Source organism: Streptopelia decaocto (genome assembly GCF_964273445.1).
Source record: "Streptopelia decaocto genome assembly, chromosome: 3".
Lineage (NCBI taxonomy): Eukaryota > Metazoa > Chordata > Aves > Columbiformes > Columbidae > Streptopelia > Streptopelia decaocto.
In genome coordinates this window covers 100,952,646-100,974,340 of record NC_138656.1, presented here as the reverse complement: position 1 = coordinate 100,974,340, position 21,695 = coordinate 100,952,646, and the positions used below count along the sequence as shown (strand labels likewise).

Sequence of the window (21,695 nt, the reverse complement as noted above, 5' to 3'; positions counted from 1 at the left end):
TCTCATAGAATAAGTCCCTCTACCATCTAACCCCATTTGGATTATGATAGCAAGCTGTGGTACTAGAAAAGTCGCTTTGCAGATCTGTCTTCTGGTCCATTGAGTTCTCTCTTCCTTCTAGAGTTTCCTTCAGCCATATGGCCTACGTTTTTTCCAGGAAGATTTGTTTAATGCTTCTATTGAATTCCCATGTACAGGGCAAAGAGCAGCATTATGTATGTCTCTGTCATTTCTCACCAGTGCAGTATAGCTGTGTTTCATCGACAGCTCTGGAGCGCTTCTTGGTACTGAAAACAATCCTAAGGGATGTAACTTAACATTTTGTGGGGAATAACTTTCAGGAAGTTTAGAGTTTTGTATGTGCAACAACAATACAAGCAGCAGGAGGGCAGTTCACCGATACACAACAGACCTGACTCTGTGCTTTACTGACACTGTCTGTAATTATTCTAGAGATTCAGGCTGACACTATTAATCAACGCCAAGAAAAGGACTGCAAGATGATGCAGCTGCACTTTATCTTGATATAGAGAGATCACCTCCAAGTAATAAAAGCAAGTTTAGTTCCTTTGCCCATGTAATTTCTGCCTTGCTGATAAGACTGTCAAAGCTCATGTCATTTATGGTTGCTACAGATGCTGTTCTGAGATACAGTTGTCAGAGGATCGACTGTTAACTGCCAATAAACAGGCAACAGGGGGTAACAATTTTTATCTATACTGCCTTGCACTGCAGACCAGAAAACCACTGCACGTGGAGTGAATGTGAACTGGCTTTTATTCACATACAGTCAATCTTATAAATTAAATAAACCAGTTAAAAACTAACCACTATTCAATAAATTATTTTGTTTCAAGCTAGACCAAACATTGTGGTAACTGTATTTCAAAGCTGCATGATATAACTGGAAGAGTAAAAGAGAAAAAAAATATGCATATTATTGACTGCTGCTTTTCTTTAAGTCAGTGAGAATGGCAAGTGCCCACTACATTTTCAGATTAAATCCAATAATTTTTTTGTAATTATAAGGCTAGGTAAGAACCCTTAGAAAATACCTTGAAGATGCTAAACCTCAGGCCATCCATTGTCAAATCAATGCTCATCAATATAGCAGAGGCAGTGGCCTATCAAGGCCATATGGTATAGAATTGTTGGAAAGTGATGTATAGAAGGATTGAGCTGAGGTATCAGTGGTTCAGGTGAGAGGAGGCAGCACAGGGAATAGATGCAATGAAACATGTTATTGCCAGGAGTCATTTGAATACATTCACTCAAGAGCTGGTGATTTGTTTCAGTGGCTTCCAAAATTGACAGGTTCCAAGCCACCTCTCATCCTCTGTGCTTTTCAATGCATTAGTCTGAGTGTTGCTGTGGCAGTGATTCTCCAACTGGAGTAGAGGATGAAGTGGAAATCAAAATGCAAGAAATGCTGCCAGAATATTGGTCTAAGTTATTCATCTTAGGCCCACTGGAGAATATCTGATGGTAAAAATATTTTGGAAATTCAGCCAGCAATTTCTGGCTTACCTTCTTTATAAAATCTGATACGTAATATAGAGTAACTATTGATAAGTGCCTTTTCTATTTGATGTTTGGCTCCAAGCATCTGAGTACTGAAAATGCTGCAGAAGCAGTAGTTCCTTATTTCTGTTTTTTTTCCCAAGAGAAGTTATTGCCAGATTAGCTCGATAAAGCAAGGTAAAAAAAAAATTAAAACAATTTTTAAAAAATCCTTTTAAACAAATAAAAAACTCACTGGAAGACCTTGGTTCATTTCTTGAACATTACTATGAAAATGAATGCACCAGCGAGAGTCAGCGTATCATGCTAGAAGTAGTCACCACAATTCCATACTCCAATATCAAAATTCCTCTAAATTAAACATCACCAGATTCAAAAGCTATGCAGAAACTGCAACTGCATTCCACAGTTTACTGTACCATCATGGGCAGGGAACTGTTTCAGTGTGTCACAGCAATCCACACATACTGGTTTTCCCATAAAACACAAGACAGAGAGATGTGTGCCTTCATCTCCACTCAGCCAGAAGTCGAGACTTTTGATGTTTTCTGTGTTCTTCTCTTTCTTGCATGTGAGTATGGTCTTATTAGGTACAAGATCTCTTTATTATGGCTATTTATTATCTGTAGCCTTACAACCTCTGGGAGTAGCAGCAGGGAACAGGGATGTGCCCACTATGTGCACTCAGGCTTGAAGACAGGAAGCACATCTTAGTCCTACAGAGACCTTCAAAAAGAGCCAATGTTTAAGCACATTTCTGGCTTCCTAGTTAACTTCCACAAAATCTGACAAATAGCATCTTAAAATTATTTACAGAATAAGATGAAATTTTAAAACATGTAACACCCCTGCTTTCACAAATCCTCCAAGCATTTAGAAACAGTCTAAGTATACCATTTTATGCTGCTGTTACTATCTAAACTTCTGTAACACTCCAGAATTCTTAACATGAAATGGAAGCACTGTGCAGAACACCACAGCCCACAACAGTAATGTATATGGTACATAAATACAAACAGAGCACTACTGAATTGTTACATCATTTCACCAAAGAAATAACCGTGTCCCTTTATCCATTTCCCATCAGGAATTCCCATGTTCTCATACAAGTATACATTGAAAAATAGGTAGCAAAACATTAATTAGATTTTCTATTTTTCAGTGCATGCAGGGGTAAGACTGACAAAATCTGAGTCCCTTTCATTTGCACTGAAGGCAATGGGAATCAAAGTTTTCAAATACCTGAGCAGGATCATGACACTTGCCCCATATATTCTAATTTTTAAGTGCTGTTTTAACAGTACATTAAATAAGATTCTTTACTAAACAAATTCAATCCCTGTTCCTGCAATGCTAAGAAGGTGAGAATTTTATTACTATTTAAATGTACTACCACAAAAAGTGAACCCTTTAGGAGGACCAGCAATCCCGATCGATCAGGTACTATATACCAAAGGCTTAACCCACAAAGACTGTATGTGTGTACACAGATACATATGTTCTATATATGTATGTTATACACATACTTTTATTTATATAAAAGACTATTCAATTTATCTGCAACCCCTGAAAAAATAATTGTGATAACCCAAAGGACATTTTGATACCTACAGTAGCATCATAAAAAAAAGATAACGTAAGTCTTTCATATTTTCACCATTCATTACTAACTAGTAATGGCCTTTTATTATTTTTTTTTCCTTTCCATTCTATTGAATTTTTATTGAAAGCAGCTCACGGTACAGTTTACAGGGAAAAAAAAGAAAACATCATGTGTTCATGGATAAAAGGGATATAGTTCCTATTCTGGGAAGAACAGTTGCACTCCGCTGAACAGAACAGAGACAACCTACCTGGATTTTGTATATTTTGCCTTATTTTGTGCTTTGAAATACTTATTTTATCTAAGGGATATAAAAAACTATAATAAACAATGATGGGGACTTAACTTTGGAATAGCACATTTGTGCCACAAGTGTATGTATCTTACTACAAAGGGTCACAGTAAGAATGCACAAACTGTAACAAATGCTAACAGGCAAAATTAAGGTTTTAATAATCACAGATATGACAAAACTGACTACAGCACTGTATCTTTATAGCAAAAAATAATAAACTCATATGGAGCAAGAGTAGAGACAGAACAGTATGGACACAGGATATTCTGTACACTATTAAAATATTGAAGTGGAATGACTTACCACTTCTTCATGGGTAGCACTTTCTACATTTATACCATTAACCTAAAACCAGATATGATAGGGAGAAAATTACTTGCAATGTGTAAGTTAGTTAATGAAATAAACATAAAGGCAAGTATGAAACAAATGTTTGTGGAAAAAGTGAATGTTTACTGACCTGTATTATTGCATCGCCTATAAATAACATTCCTGTTTGGTCAGCTGTGGGATTAGAGAAGGAGTACATTTTAATTGAAAGTAGTACTGAAAAATAATGCTATATTTTCTTCCAGCAATTGTTTTAGCAATCTGTTTGTAACCTTCATTTGAAACCGATGGGGCTGTGAAAATACAAATAGCATAGCAATCAGTATTCATCCTACAAAGGTAATAGATTCCTAGCAATTTTAAAGAAATTAAGAGAGTTATTTTCCATGCACAAAGAACTTATTTAATATGGAATACAAATGTCATTTCTCACTAATGAAGGATTTCATTAAATTATGTGGAAAGTGTGATTCACACTTTTCATTATTGTTCCACAAAAGGGAAATAGGAATTTTTGAAACTACTTAGTATTTCCTTTCCCCTGAAAAAAAATTTACAGGGGCTGCTATAATTAAAGAGGTTGTGCCTAGAATTTAATACAACTCTTTATCATGAAGTTTGAGTTAGCTTTGCTCCTGAGAATAACAAAATACATTATTCCACTCTGTAATTTGCATGTTTCCTGCCTTACCGAGTTAAAGGGAATAATGTAATAAAACTGCAATCAATTCTGCACAGATACAAACAATGACATTTTTAATGTGTTTTCTCTAACTTTTAAATTTTTTTATTGTTTAGTGAAATTTGAGAATGTTTATCTCTTGGAATGTATTACTGAATTGAAAGAAAGGCTCTGATCCTGCAAAGACTGATATGATTAAACAATGAGTATTAGTCTTATATATGATCTTACAGCTTGAGGTTTTGAAGAATGCAATAAATATTAACAAAGACAATATTTTGAGAGATGGAAATAGAGGTTAAAAAGAAAGAAAAGACTTCATAGAGTATTCTCATCATTTCTGCAATATAGCTGTTGCCACTACAAATGTACCTTTGGTATAAAATAGCTTCTTTTTTTATAATAAATTTATCTTTCTAATGGATTTTTCATCAGTCTTGGCAGATAAAAGGTAACAATTCATTAGTCATACTTTTATCAGTACTTAGGAAAGATTTCACTATTTATTTTAAACACCACACTACAAGTTATATTGGAGGTCTTTAGCCCACGTCATATCCTGCTTTGTATTTAAAAATACAGACACAAATTCTAATAACTGCTATAGAAAAGACACATCTATGTACAGAAATATAACTGAATTAAAATAGTTCAAAAACATCATGAAGCAATGCAAAGTAGCCTATATTGAGTACGTACATTGCTAGAGGTGCTGAATGCTAGCTTGAGCATGTCAATACTAAACTTCTGTTCAAGATGTAAGTAATACAGATATCAATAGTGAAAAACACATGAATAATTTTTAATACAATGCTTATGTTAGGACCATTGGGCTGCTTTAGTAAAGTGAGAGCATACTTGAATTGGAGGTGGAAGGAAGAGGGCGTTTGAAATTCCAGCTGCAGGACAGCATAAAAGGATAAAGTCAAAGGGTGCTTGTGTTGCCCACTGTGTGTGATCAACTCGGAACCGAGTGGAAAAATCTTCAGTATGTCTGTATTGGCAAGTGATGAGGCAGAAGAGAGACAGATCAGGAATCAAAGCAGTTTGTGCAGAGGTTCCTTATGCCCACACTATCTGGGTTTCAGGTATTTTAATTCAGATCAGTTACACTGGTCTCCCAGTCCGAATGCTGCCAGGTGATGTGAAGCTGCTCAAGTAAAGCTGGTGCCCAAAACTTTCTGTTTTGTGGGCCCCTAAGCATCCAACCCTAAGGCACAGCAGTGCCACACAGCGATGCGCTCCTGCTGCCAGTAACAGCTACAACAGACCACAATATGCAGAAGCAAACCTTGCACAAAAATAACGCAATGGTCCCTGCAACTTGAATCAATGCAGAGCCTGGACATCAATTGAATGAGGTGTAACACAGGGAAAGTGAGTTCTCAACCTGCTGCAGGAGGACACCCCTACTAAGCCAGTCCTGGGATATCACTGTCCGTGTGGAGGTCGCAGTAGGACTCACGCTCCAGCTCACTGCAGCAAGGCAGATGTGTATATTTATACTCCAACAAGTACCAGTCCTCAGGCCACAGATGGAATGAGGAGGATAAACACGGGTAGCAGGCAACATCGTTTTCCCGAGGCCCCATCTTGCTGGTTCTTTTGAGAAGCCAAAGCAGCTGCTGCCATTGGGAAGATTAGTTGGAAACAGAAATATTGAAAAAGCAGCATAATAAAAGAAAGAGGGGTGGAGGTTTGAGATGAGTTTGGAAAGAATTCCTGCAAGAGGTGAAAACAGCAAGATACAGGACTGGTAAGAAAGGAAAGCATATTGAGCCAGAAAATGGGTGAAAGATGAGATCCTGATGGAAGAGCATGACACAAGGATTTGCAGGCATGTAGGTATCACCATTGTCCTGGAAGTTCAGCTATCCATGACCCACTGCATAATGACACAACAGCACAGTTGTGTAATCTTATCTAAGTCTTCCAAAAAAACTCCTTACTTCTAACAAAAGCTACAATAAAATATGTAGACTAATATCCATGCAAAATAGGAAAGGTAAAATTCCAGAAACAGGTACAATTATTGAGATACAGCTAGTTTGCAGCTCAGGGCTTAAAGGGGAAAAGCACTGACATGAAAAGGTATAAAATCTCAAGGAAGAAAAAATCAGGTAGCTGGAATATGGGAACTCAGCAGCAACAAAGGCAAATCTCTTTCAGGGAGCAATTGAGCCTGTTGACTGCCAGGCCAGCAAAGTCTCCTTGGTCAAACTCCACAGGGGTGATGAGCACTGCAGCACCCCCAGCTGTGTGCATTAGCCAATAAATTGTGTAGTTTAAGACCACAAAGCAGCTATATCCTGCTTGCAGTGTCTCTACACACAATCAAAGCTGTCCAGATAAATAAATGAGAGAAGGAGCATTATGTAGTTGACACCAAATGCTCTATGTGCTGAAACAAAGCACAGAAAATTGGGATAATGAGGACATTTGCTCGAAAAATGCATTATGCTGCAAAGTAACCCAATGATGTAGACACCTCCACAGCTGCTGGCAGCACAGCCAGTGACGGTCCTCTGGCAAACTATGCTTGCAAGTCTGTAATGAAACATGTTGTTTTTAGCTGTTTGTCTACAATTTAAAACCAATAATGATTTCTAACAAAAATATTTTCCAGAAATGAAATTGTAGAGGACATGTCATTATGATGCAGAAATTACAATATAGTTGACAAGTATATTAGAAATCAAGTGAATGGAAAAACTCATTAGAAAGAGGCAAAAAGGCACTCTTGTTTCTCCAAGGCATATTTAAAATTTGAAGACATCTACTCACTTTTTAATTAAGTCTTATGTTCTCTACATGACAAAAATGTTAACTTTAAAAATGTTCCAAGCTGTGTGGGACTTTTTCTCCCACTGCTAACATCCTCATATACAAAGGTGTCTATGAAAGGCTGCTCTGCAATTACCAGTCACTGTGTAAAATGAATCAGTACTAAAAACTAAACATTTGAGAAGGAGCTTTGGGATCCCAATGAGCATAGAACCTTATTGAGAGAAACAGTAAATTGGACTTTTTTAGAAATCAGTATGCCTCTTGAAGTTATACTTTCATTATTTTAGTAGCCGCGTACCAAGCTGCAAAAGAAAATGAAGTGTGTGCTATCACAATTAGTGCTACATCACCTTTACCCTACATCTTAATTACATTTAAAAAGGTTTAATATTGATTAAACGCTGTGAATTCATTAAATTCACAAGTGATGCCGAAGTAGGCGGAAAGCGTCAGGGAAACCCAAAGGGGCTTATGTTGAAGAAATTACATGAAAATAACTATGAAAAAAATTCATGACAGAGTTTTCCTTACAGTTTGGTACATACCAACATGTGCATGCAACAGATACCACAAATTGTCTAGGACAACGTAAATGCTAGCAACTGTAAATTTCTTCCAATTTTGTTCCCTAAAAGAAGTGCTAAAAACCCCAGTCCTTTTCTGTTCTATTGACTGCAGCAGGCAGGGTCCTGCAGACAACATAAGGCTGGTTTTCTTGTAACACTGGAATGGTTGATAAAGTCATTGGCAGGGATTCAAACTGGGAAGCTGATCTGTGCAGTAAGTGGGAATAGAGACCAAATGGGCACATTGGTCAAAAGATAACTACTTTTGCCATTGCCGTTAGAAGCACTAATATGGGAAAATTTTGGGAAAACACAATATATAGGAAGAAATTGGCACTCCTGTGTTCAAAAGTGAAAATTATTATTTTGTTCCATATAAAAAAATGTGCAGTTATTAGGATGGGAAAATCAGGGGGAGCATACAAAAAAATTAAATCCTTTAAAGAACTGAAAACAATTAATTAAATGTGATTCCTTGCTGCTCTGTGGTGAGAATAAAGCTGGCAGCAAAAATCTGGACTTCGTACTATAACTAGAATTTTACTTTCTGCTTCCCTTCTCCACTGGCATGCAATTCAAAATAGTTCTATAGCTCTTATTTATTTATTTATTTACTGCCCCAAGATCACTGCAGTATGAAGAAGCTATGCAGACAGAAGCTAAATGAAGAAGCAACTACAGCACAAACAGATGAATCTGTAAAATTAAGAGATATTGCCTGACATAATATTGCAAAGAAAAATAGGAAAAATCTCTACCTAAACACTGTAAGTTCTGATCTTACACTACTATAAAAATCAATCTGGGTATTTAACCTTTTAACATATCATGACATTGTAGCTGCATCAGATTCCAAAAAAACTAGACAGGATTAGTGTGGCTGAATACTTGGATAAGAAGCCCATAAAATAACTGCTGCTGCAAAAAGTGATGTTTCCTGAGGTTGTGGAGCTTACATCCTTGGAGATATTCAAAAGTCATCTGAACCCAGTCCTGGGCGAAAGGCTCTGGGTGGACCTGCTTGAGCAGAGGCGTTGGGTTAGATGATCTCCAAATGTCCCTCCCAACCTCAACAATTCTGTGATTCGCAAAGGTGCATAAAGGAATATATTTAATATGCTTCTATATTTTAGTGCATTTGTTCAAAATACCACTAATTTGAAATAACATTAACCTACCAAGGAAGTATTTATTATAAATACAGATATTCTGAATGAAAACAAGATTTAGTTTTACAGTTTAATTATCAGATGTTGACTCTTCACATAAGGATTATCCTTCAGGCTCCATGCAACCCATCTGAATTTCTGGATCTTTTGCTGAGAGATACCTGGGCTTTGATTTTCTAATTTCCATTGCTACAGGAGCAACAGTGACACAGGAACTGTATTCATAGAAAAGAATAAGCATCACGAGAAGCACAGAATCACAGTTTGGGAGCAGACAAATTTTCTTAGAAGTTGAGTAAAACTTGCCAGAGAAAATGGGAAGAATCATCCCCCAAAATTACACATGGATAACAGAATCCTACCTGGAAAAAAGTAACCAAGTCAGGTTCCGCTGCAAAAAAAAAAAATGAAGCGATGGGCCTTTCCAACCCTACATATACTTCCTATTCTTAGAGTAATATCTACAATTGTGCTGAAATACAACATGATTTTCTCTTTCGTTATTGTATTTTTTCTTCTCTTCCACTTTACCTGTCTGTATCTGTTCATCTTTGTGATTTACTCTCTCTATTAATTTGCAGTGTGAGTGTGCTTTAATGGGCCATTCTCTCACCCCATTCTCCACTCTATTATCAAATGATCAACAAATATGTAATTATTTCTGGAATTATTACCATCTTATAAGACTTTTTTTTTAAACAGAATTAGCTTAAAGCAGATTTCACAGTTAGTAATAAAGCACATTGAAAACACGAGACATGAATTGCTAAAAGTTTTACCTTTTTATTTTTTTCAAATAAAATGTTTAAATCCTAAAGAAATTAGAAAATATTGAACAGGAAAAATGTTACAGAGCTGAATCTGTTTTGGGGATGGGTGTTCGATATTGGCTTCGCTCTTTCACCTTCTCCTTTTGGATGACCAAAAAAACATGTTTTCAGAACGTACTGCTCACTAGAATCTTCTGTATACCAAAACTGAGAAGACAAGAATCTGGAAAAGTCCTAGCTGTGACACCATTTCTAATTAAACATGCTTTAAACAACAGTATGGGGAAGAAAAAAAAAAAAAAAGGCAGCTTAATTTTATTTCTACCCATTTAAATCTTAGCAATAATTACAGCAATAAATTATGAAAAGGCTTTTGGATGGTTTTCTGATTGGAAGCAGGTTTTTGTGACACAAGCTGCACTGACAGTTTTTTGCATGATCTGTAAAAAGTACCAGCATACAGAGTGATTAAATAGACTTCAGACCTGCTGTAGGAAATGAGGACAAAAATTCAGATGGTCTGAGTTTCCTGCAGTAATCTAAGTATTTGTATGTCTTGATGCAAGATCCTTAAGCCAAAGCAAATGGCAATGTGATTCTTGCAGGTGTTTCCAAATAAGTAGCATTGTAGTATGAACTCAGTGAAAACCTAGACACAACAGGTTAGTTCTTTAATTAAAGAGGCCTAATGTAGATCAGATTAGTTTGTAGATGTTGAAGCAGAGAGCGCTACAGGAACGTTTATCATGATAAACTCTTACTAGACAAATATACTACTAGTTTTACATGCATTTAGTAAATCAGTTCTTCATGATTTTATTTTTGCCTTTATATAAAAAGTTCTCAAAGTAAACAAAATTGGAACATTAGTAGTGTAAGTAATTTAAAATTTAGCCCTTTTAAGAAAAGTCATGACAAGTAAGATGTGACTATAAGAAAATCAAAGCAATTTTTTTAAAAGGTATCTTCAGAAAATTTGAAAGCGCTACATTACTACTGTCATTTATTACTTGCCTAACATAGCTAATAAGTCTCTTGAGTTTGAAAATAAAAGTAAAAATAGTCATACATCTTACGTGGACAGAATTCAGAAATAAGAAGCAATAATTAATAAGCAAAAGCAACAGTTATAATTATGACTAGGCTATATTTTGTTTAAAAAAAGTTATACTAGCCAAGAATAGCTAACACTCATTTAAAAGTCAGTGAAAAGCTATTTAAAATTGTACAAATGTGATATTTCTAGGAATATGGTTAGAAGTTCTAGGCACTCTGCGTACTCTAGGTACTCTAGGAGGTCTCAGTTCCTGAGATCAGCGGATCAGCTCGGAGGGTCCCGATTAAGCGAAATCTTCGAGATACAGAGAAGCCTTCTCGAGAGCAGCTGACGTGGAGTGGGCGTTACCACGGTGAGGGTGATCACACCCCTGCCGAGGGGGCTCTTTAGCTTGGAGGAGACTGAGGGGTGACCTTATTAATGTTTACAAATACATAAAGGGTGAGTGTCACGAGGATGGAGCCAGGCTCTTCTCGGTGACAACCAATGGTAGGACAAGGGGTAATGGGTTCAAACTGGAACACAGGAGGTTCCACTTAAATTTGAGAAGAAAATTCTTCTCAGCGAGGGTGACAGAACAGGCTGCCCAGGGGGGTTGTGGAGTCTCCTTCTCTGGAGACATTCAAAACCCACCTGGACACCTTCCTGTGTAACCTCATCTAGGTGTTCCTGCTCCCGTGAGGGGATTGGACCAGATGATCTTTCGAGGTCCCTTCCAATCCCTGACATTCTGTGATTCTGTGATAATCAATCTAAACTCAGTAATATTTTCAGAATTATTCTTACGTTTTTGTGGTAAAAATAATCATGTGCATTTTAAAATTAATTAATGACAATTGGAATATAGTATAATGTAAGGGAAGATTAATTTGATCACATAATTGCAGCATAAAGTTAGCTCCAACAGACATGATTAATATCACATGTAAAAGGCTTTCTGAGTTGAATAACATAATACAAAGTTAGGCAAGTTATGAATAGGTAACATTACATAAGGAATAAATTATAATCTGGCATCTTCAGACTTTTCTTCCAAAATATGTAACTAACTTTCCATTACATTCTATTATGTATGGCCTAAAGTTTTAAATGCTGTAGAGGTGATAACTGGAAAACAAACTTGGAGTCTAAGAAGAGACATCAAAAGTAGCAGAAACATTATTTAAATGAGTTACAATAAAATAAAATAAAATAGCCTAAAAAAGTCTCTAATTCAGAAATCAGTAAGGGAAAGATAATAGTGAAAAGACCCCAAATAAAACTTTTTCTGAAATTGCCAAAGGATAATATTAATTTTTCTCATATTATTCCATGTAAGATAATTTCCAAGCAGAAGGGTCATTACATTGGTTCTTTCCATCAAATACTGTGTATGATTCTTGTCTGCTTCAGCCCCAAAATAATCTGAATGACTTTTACTCTGATTTTAATTACTATCTTTGGTAATCTTTGTTACAATAAAAAGAAGTTTTCTGCCTAGATAATCACTTCTTCAGTTTCTGTACCAAAGCACTGGGGAAGAGCAAGTGCCAAATCCAAAACAGCACCCATCCTCAGAGGGACTTCAGACAGTTCACCCCCAAACATATTATCCGAATGAAAACATACTATAAAGTTCTTTAATTTTTCTGCACAGAACAATTAACATTAAACTTTTTCTTCAACCTGGACTGTTGTGGAACAAATACAAATAGTAATTTTAAGCGCTGTTTTATTAGTTTTCTGCAGTGCATAAGAGAACTACATTGTCAGCCAGAGGTGAATGGCATCATAAGGCCACAGTTTATTTACTCAACTATAACCTGGAACAGATGACAGCTAAAACAATATAATGTATTTTTCATACTTTTCTCTATTTAGTTTAGAGCACAATAATCATAACCATATTATAGGTCCACTGAAATTACAAATAATGTTTTTCAGATTTTATGTCTACCCTTCTGTTTCATAAACTGCAAAATGTACCTTTCAAAGAGATCACTCATCATAAAACCCTATAGAACTGAAATACAATTTCAATAAACATTTTAGATTTTAGCATAGGTGTTAAGCAAAACTAATTCTCTTTTACTGAACCTTGATCTTCACAGGCATGAAGAAGAATTTGATCATAAACATACTGTTTGAATGCCATTTCTTTATACAGCTAACAGAAAAACATTATTCAGTATCAGTAACCTAATGTACACATTTTTAGACACACAATACAGATACAGATGTATACACAGAAAAAGACGTATTTTGGGAAAGTGCATAACCAACTGTCTAAATATAGAGCTAGACAGCTAATTCACTGCTGTTGTTTTTTAGCCAAATCAAAGGAATGAAAACAAACTTCAAAACGACCTAAAATGGGAATGATTTGGTTTTCCCTGTAAAAATGAGTTCTGGATTAATTAAGTTCATAAAACCTATTAAAAAATTAACACAAATTCTACTACAAAACAAAATTTCTAAAGGGAAATCTACAAATATTTCATCTCAAATTTTCTTTTGTCCAGGAATTATTTATGAATAATTCTAACACAAAAAAATATGCATTTCATTGAAAACAGGAAAATGTAACATCTTAAAAAAATATACTAGATCTGATCTTATGTATATGTCTGTTCTGTTCCATAAACACTTAAAAATTAACTCTTTATATCCTTCTACACAAAGAACCCTTTAGATTTAGGTCAACAATTTAAGTCTTTTGCTTCAGCATGTAACCCTTAAAACAAACCTCAGTAGAATAAATTGTTCTAGAACCTCACCTCAAGAATTCATGTACATATATGTTTCTCACTAAATATATGACTGCTATTTGTATTGTTGAACCTTAAGTATGTTCTTAACTATTAGGTTGAACAAAAATGCTTCCCTGAATCAGGATCAAAGTACCTTCCTTTTATTTATTGATTGATCTTTAACGGTTCATTAAGATGTCCTTTCTATTAAGAGGTACTGCCTTGCAGCCTGCTTAGTCTCCAGGAAGCAACAATAAAATTGAAATCCCAAACACTAAGAATGTTCTTCTATGCCTTCTGAAAATAAATTTAGAGCTGGAGGCATAGGTCCAAGAGAGAAAATGGTGAGCAGATGCCGTCTTCAGATATCATTAGCTTTCCAGTAATAAAGAAAAGTAACACTGGCAAAGATAATTAAAAATTAATGAGAGGAAATATGAATAATCCTAACAAATATTAAATAAATTTGTAAGTGATATTAGGAAACAATGTACAAATATTAAATACCATGCAGCTTCAAATGTCTTATGATCAATGAGGCCTTTCTCATGTTCAAAGCTGGCCTTGTGCTCAGTCTTTATTTTCATTAGCATAAGGCATAACACAAATTTTTTATCCACTCTCACTTCCTTATAAATGCAAGTATACCCATTTGGTCTTAACTCATCCTTAATCTTGACCTCGCTGGCTCAGCGTTATGAATCTCCAACGCTGATGAAGGGGAGTACAGCTGTAGGGATGAAGAACACCAGCTAGCAGCTGAACTGTCATCTCACGTCATCGCTACCAGCTTGTTCAGACTAGGTTGGGTTACCTTACTTGTACTGCTCTTGTGCATGACGGGAGTAAGCACAGAGAAAAATACCTATGGGGAAGTATCACATGAGCTTCCATACTAAACCATCTTTGCTTGGCACGTAAGTGTTAGTGTAAGTGAAACTGTTAAAAGCCCTCATCAAACTGACACCACGTCCTCCAAACAGATGGTCCTGAATGCAGGCAGCCAGGATGTGATATTTGGACACAGTCTGTTTTTGCTGAGCATACGGTTTTGAGCCAAGAATGTTTTAGTGGCTGAGTGTCCCGAGCTTGTTCCAATTCTGCCAGGGTATCTGGCATCCCCAGTCAGAAATGGAGTAAACACATAAACCAGGAGATTACTCAATACAGCAGAATGAGTCGTAAGTCACCTTTTATCACAGAAGGTGGGAAAATGCTTTCACATTTAGGTTTTAACCAATTCTGGGTCTCAAGAGAGGACTTTTTCTGAAACTGGAATACTGCAAATTATCCCTATTCTATCAGGCTTTATTTAGTTTTAACTATTTTCATCACACCTCAGTGAGCTAAACCCACTGTTCTGCTTCACCGTTGCTGCTTGTCTGACTCCACATGTTATATGAGATATGAGCAGAGCTCACAGCAGTAGCCAGATTATTACAGCAGGTCTCACCAAAACGGGAAGTTGCATCAAGGTAAATAAATATGATTGCCAACTTGATAATTCTGCAACACAAAACAGAAATTTGATTGCTTGCTGCTTATACAATTAAAATATCCCATACTGTATGCAATAAGTCACTTGTATGTATGATGAGGTCAAAGTCCATTTGTTTTCAATCTCCACACTTCAGATTCCACAAGTTCATAAAGACGCTTTAGCAATTAAAAAATGGGAATATCACATAACAGAGTGAAAGATGTAAATACATGAAAGTATAAGGATATTTTAAAGTATATTCAATAGAACTGACAAAATATCTTAAGGATTAAGCCTGATCTTATGGATAAGCCTGAATGATCTGATTTCTTTCAAAGTTCAGGATATTCAGTTACACATCTCTGAGACCAGGACTCTATATTTATTTGACTGTAAACCTACCAGTCTTTACGATAAATAAATTGCTAACACTAATTATAAAACATATATAAAAATAATACACACCTAGGGGTTATAAGCAAATCATCACCTCTTGTATATTGATTTACCATTTCTTAAACCAGTTTCAAAAGGAAAATACAGGAAAAGCAATACTGTATTAAATTACATTTAAAAATATAGAGAAAGCATGAATCAGTCTTAAAAATCTAACTGAGAAGCTTCGACATCAATAGTATCTTTTCACAGTATGGGAGATTATTAGTAACACTGTTAATATGCTGAGTCAACTGGAGGATGTGATATATGGACAGGAGAAAAAAAATCATTGCTTGGGAAGTGAAATAATTACCTATGGGCTTAAAATTACTCTGTAGATAATTGTATCATTTATATACATATATAGATATATATGTATATATATATAAAATATATATAAAAGTATAATTTACTTTTGAATTTATAAATGTGGTTGCATTTACTTGTTCTCATCCTGTCTGGCACAGGATTTTTTTCCTTCTGAAATTCACTTTAGCAAAAGCTTTGGTGATATGAAGAAAATGTAACCTTTGTTAGAATCAAAGACAGAATGAACAGAAAAATGTAAAAGGCCTGAGCTTGCTGATGAGTCATTGACATTAGCAAAACTTGCTTTTAGTTAATACACTTGAGGACACGTGCTCAGGAAAAACTTAGGACATTCTTTACTGTGATTTGCAATATATCGGACATCAAGCCTCCAGCGCTGAATGACCACTTAACCTTGTATTTCAGAAATGTAAAGCTGTGCTCTTGAATTGAGTTTCTCTGTATGTTTCAGCGAACTTGTTCAGCAAAGTCTTATTGAATAGAGTGATCTAGGATAACATAATTGGAAAGTTATGAACACAGTGATCACAGCTGGGAGGTCTCTAAGCCAGTCAAAAGTGTAAGAATAGCATTTCTTACTATTGTTGCTACAGAAGTGCTTGTGTTGAATAACAAAATCAAATACAACTGAAATGTTCACCCTATCTCAACAACTGAAGTGCAAATACCTTTAGCTGCTGCTTAAGTCAACACCAACAAAATCACTTCTCCTATATTTGAAAAATTTAAAAAAGTACAAAGATAGCTGAGTAATTACATTGTTTAGGATAGCACAAAGTTCATACGGATATAAAAAAAGAGAAACTGCTTTATTCTATTATACTTATATGTATTATATACTTATATATATATCTCATATACTTGTATATATATATTATACTTATGTATTTTTCTCAAAATGCTTTTTAGAAATATTCATTTTCTGGAAGAAACAAATAAACAAAAAACTCCACACTGTTTTCTGTTATGTAAACATTCCAAACCAGAATGGGACTGCAGAAGCAATGTGGCACAAAAAAAAAGCATTTATATTACATAACTCTGATCTTTAGCATCTGCAGCACTAAATGAATCACAAAATCACTCAGGCTGGAAGAGACCTCAGGAGTTCACCTGACCCAGCCCCACAATCACTGAAAGAAGGGCTGAGATTTCCTTCTTCAGACCAGTGGTGCCACTGATACTATATTGACCTCATACTTCAGACCTTGCCAGGTGTGACAGTGTCCTCATGGCAGCCACTGATCCAGTCAGGAACGCACATACAGCCTCACAGTGACACAGCACGACCTCTGGTTAAAACCACTGCACACTTGGGAGGTTCCTTGGACAAATGGCTACCAGATCTTAAAACAAGCATCTTCTGAAGAGAGATTTTCAGATTTGAGGTAAACAGCCGACCCCGTAAAATTGTTGTTGCACTTGTTACTCTACAAATAAACGCAGTCCATGAAAAACTACCTACAATGTACAAAACTCTGCATATAAGTATTTCATATACAAACTCACTACTAAACTTAATTAAAAGTACTATGTCCTAAGAGGGCAGGAAATAGCTTACCTTGTTGGCAATTAATTTCCTGAGGTACTTTCCTTAGACCTGAATGCTTATTTTCATTTTATTATTATTATTATTATGTATTTTCTTAGCATGGTTTATTATACTTTATATTCAAGGAGCCTATTATTGTTCCATATACAATAACACAATTGACATAAAAACACCTCTTCCTCACTTCAGAAATAATATCATAAAAAACCCCCATCATACTGAAATATATATAAGTACTGTACACAGGAAATCTGAAGCAGTCTATCTCTACAGGATACTGGTATATCTAATCCATTCAATATTCACTAGATATCAGCTGAAAATGGGTTATCAAGTTTAGGTATTAAATTTCAAGTAAAATAATGACCCACTGAAGAAAATGCAAAGGAAAAAAAACAAGTACAGTTTGCAATTTACTACAGTAAAGCATGAGGCTGAACGTGGTAGCAAGCAAATGTGCTTCATCTCCACTGCAGCAAAGCAGGGAGAGAGGCTGATGAGTTCAAAAGATCATGTCAGTGGCTTTGAGCCCTCCAAGAAGTGGGACATGCACAGTGGGTCAGAGTGCAGTGCTCTGTCTTTGCTTACAGGAAATGTTACATGATTTGGGTAGAATTATTCTAAAGAAGAACAGAAACACAAATAAGCTAATCACGGAAGAACAACAAATCTTAAAATCTGTAAAAGAATGCTTCCTCAAAGAAAAGAACAAACTAGTTATTCCCCATGTCCATGTCCACCAGAGGAGAAAATACAACTTTTGTTTTGATAAGCTAAGACCCTTAGTTTACCTTGCACAGCACTGCGCAGCCATGTGCAACAGTTCTTTTCTTACAGAATCACAGAATGGTTGGGGTTGGAAGGAACCTCTGGAGATCATCTAGTCCAACACTCCTGTTAAAGCAGGTTCACCTAGACTAGATCACACAGGAAGGTGTCCAGGCAGGTTTTGAATGTCTCCAGAGAAGAAGACTCCACAACCTCTCTGGGCAGCCTGTTCCAGTGTTTGGTCATCCTGAAAGTAAAGAAGTTTCTCCTCATATTCAGACGGAACCTCCTGTGCTTCAGTCTGTGTCTGTTGGCCCTTATCCTATCATTGGGCACCACTGAAAAGAGTCTGGTCCCATTGCCTTGACGCCCACCCTTGAGATACTTATAAGCATTGATAAGATCCCTTCTCAGCCCTCTCCTCTGCAGGGCCCTTTGTTTTCCAGAGCAGGTCTCCAATTTGCCAAGATCAGTCCAAGGTCTGACATGGTCCCTCAAAGGTTCCTTTTGCTAAATAAATGTCAGTGTAATACTCAGCTGGGTTAGACTATACTGATTTAAATCTTGTGTTACAACTGCTGTAATAAACATTACAAATCACTCTCTGTTTGCACCCAGGCACAGTTAGTCATACCACAGAGCAGTGAATTACTGAGTGGGGAAAAAAATATGTTTGGTTTATATTTGTTTATCCTCTGGGTTATTAAAGTTAGGTACATAAATAGATTTCCTATGTCATAGTTTTGTTTCATAAGTAACTTTAAATGGTTTGTTTACAACACAACTGTCTTACTGCAGTAAAAAAATATGTTTTCTGAAACTATTACTTACCAGTAAGATTTCAAGCACAGGTCCTATAAACTTGAACAGATTATAAATTCAATGCCAAGGCACATAGACTATTTGGACATTTTAGAAAGACTTAAAGATAGTGTGAGGTTGAAAGAATAAGCCATACAGATGTTTTCATTCCCAGTTTAAAGAACATTTAATTTAAAAAAAACCCCACATATACTACAGTATTGTATACGTAAATAACATAAACATATATTACCTGCTTGGTCTTTAAATATTTTTGATATGACGACAGGCACTTTGTGCTCAGCACCACCCTGTAAAAGATGCGTAGTAACTATGAGATCTCAATTAAAACTGAAATGAACTAGTCATGCTAAAAATTAAAAGAAGAAATGAGAAATTATCCATACCTTTATGCTTAAGCCCAAGCCACCAACTGGTTGTCTATGAAGTGTAACAGTTCTGTGCTTTAAAAAATTGTAGAAAAAATAAATTTAGGTGAAAACACAATTTCTGAATAAGTATAGAAGATGTTTCTAAATTCTATATGTTTTAAAAAAATAATTCTCCAATGTTCCCTAGAATCTGAGTGGTCAAGTTCAGTTCTGAAGTATCATTAAATAAAGATTTATAAGCATTTTTTTAATTCCTTACCATAGAGAGCAGAACTTGCATTTGAATAGTACACGCGGATTTTCAGTATGTTTTTCTATTGCTGAAGTGATATTCTGCCTAAACAGAAAATTTTATATGCTTTTGCTCTGTTTTGTCAATGTTTTCATGAGAAAACTACATTAATAGCTTTAAGATGTGCATTTCATAGCTGATTTACCTTCTTTAACTGCTATCATGTATGCACATTATATTTATTTTCATTTTTCAAGCACAAATACCAATGCTTTCCAATCCATATCCTCAGACCTATTCCAGTTTTTTTCAGCATATGCCAAAATACTTTTAGTGACAATCTCCTTCAGATGGTTATTTTCTTGCATTTCAGGTTTTAAGTTCATAAACATGTATCAATATTTTTCTATGGCAACCTATCATATGTTTAAAAATACGCTGTATTTGACATTTCATTAATGTGTACATCTTGGTGCCTGACAACATAATAATAGCACTTCATTGGTTGACAATAACTACAGAGTTAAGGGGAACTGTTTTGAAACTGTGCTGCTAAACAGCACTGCAGAGAATGCCATCTTTCACCCCCTAGAACAGTAATGCCCAAACGTATAAGGTACTTTTTTTCTTTTCCTGTAAATCCGAAATTTTAGATGAGATTACTTCTACATGTATATTTCCTGATTCGGTATTTCATTATTTCACTAATCCAGATAAATGTAAATTTTGATTATGGTAGTCCAGCTCATTATCTTATATTAACAAGCTCTTTTCAGCTTTTTTTCTAACACTCACCTTAACAGACATATAGTCATATTGACTCATGGGAAAGAGGAATACCATAAATCATAAATTTCAGTGTCATTTTAGGAGGGTAAAAATAATGCATATAGTAAAAAAGGGTTAAGAACACTCATACATTTTCAAAATTGCTCTCTTGTGTTCCCATGAACATTATACTACACCATTCTGCACTAAAAATGGAAAACTATTGTATTATGGCATGTGGTACCTGATTTATATCAAAAGGTTTCCATGATTAAATTTCAGACAATATAATTCAGCTTTATTGAAATCTTTGCTAATTCAAATTGTTTCATAGGTTCTTTTCTTCATTTTGAACTGCATTAAAACTTTTCATCAAAACTATCATACACACTGGGAAAGTTCAGATCCAATCTCAATTAAAATATGTCTCTACCCTTCAATTCAGTGGCTCATTCCCAACAACCATTTTCTATGACATAAATCCTCTTTGCTTATTTAATTCATGTTTTCCTCCACCTGTACTCACACTTTGTAAACAAATTATCCTAATATATCCCATCACATGGAGATGATAGAAAAACTATTTTTTCAGTTTAGATTCTTTTAGTATTATTAGACAACAAATACAAATATGCTACATGGAAAGCTTTAGCCATTTTATAAAAGATAAGCAAGATATTATTTATTGGCATCTTATACATTGAACTATAAATAACATGTATTTGTATATGGTTGATAGGTACATTTCAAATGATGATACTTATGATATAATTGAATTTCTAGTCCTACAAAGCAATGTGATTGCATAATATATCATAATAATATTGATTTTTGTATTTTCATAGTTCATAGAGTTGCTTATTACAGAGCTTCAAATATTGTATTAAAGGACACTATGAAACAAGGAATTAAACACATACCTAAATGTTTCCTACATAACAGATTTTTAAGTTACAGTTGTATTTAAAAAATGCAAAAACATCCTACTTTTAAGGATGTTCTAACTGCAAAATAAATTGCCAAAAGCTGAGCATAACCAAGTATCATAATCAAGATCATTTACATGAACTTATTTTAATTTGATAATCATATATAATTTTTTATGACTAGCAGTCATATAAGACCAAATATCACACTTCATTTTATATAGATAGATTTTTGTTATTGATTTAGATTTTTTTTAAAAAAAATGAGCGTCATGCACTTTCAGAAGATTAGAAAAAAAGCTAATACTGGGTCAATATTGAAAACATATAAATAGAGCCATGGATCTTCATTGCATTACAATGCTTTAAGGTCAGATGATCATAAATCTGGCAATGAACCATCCATTCCCTTATGGAATAACAGTAAAACCAGTTCATAAGGATTTAAAGAGGAATAATATTAAAGGGAAAAATTCTTATGGAAAATACATTTCCAAAT

At 35.1% G+C, this 21,695-nt stretch overlaps 1 protein-coding gene across 1 annotated transcript in view; it reads right to left on the bottom strand.

Moving 5' to 3' along the window:
- Nucleotides 1–21,695, bottom strand: part of SNTG2 (syntrophin gamma 2) — a gene marked incomplete at both ends in the record, with an annotated part of 248,656 nt that overhangs the window by 115,905 nt on the left and 111,056 nt on the right. Inside the window, 4 exons of the mRNA XM_082048487.1 lie at nt 3,723–3,764; nt 3,880–3,923; nt 19,132–19,189; nt 19,286–19,342. Of these exons, the coding sequence (XP_081904613.1) occupies nt 3,723–3,764; nt 3,880–3,923; nt 19,132–19,189; nt 19,286–19,342 (201 nt within the window). The remainder of the gene's footprint in view (nt 1–3,722; nt 3,765–3,879; nt 3,924–19,131; nt 19,190–19,285; nt 19,343–21,695) is intronic.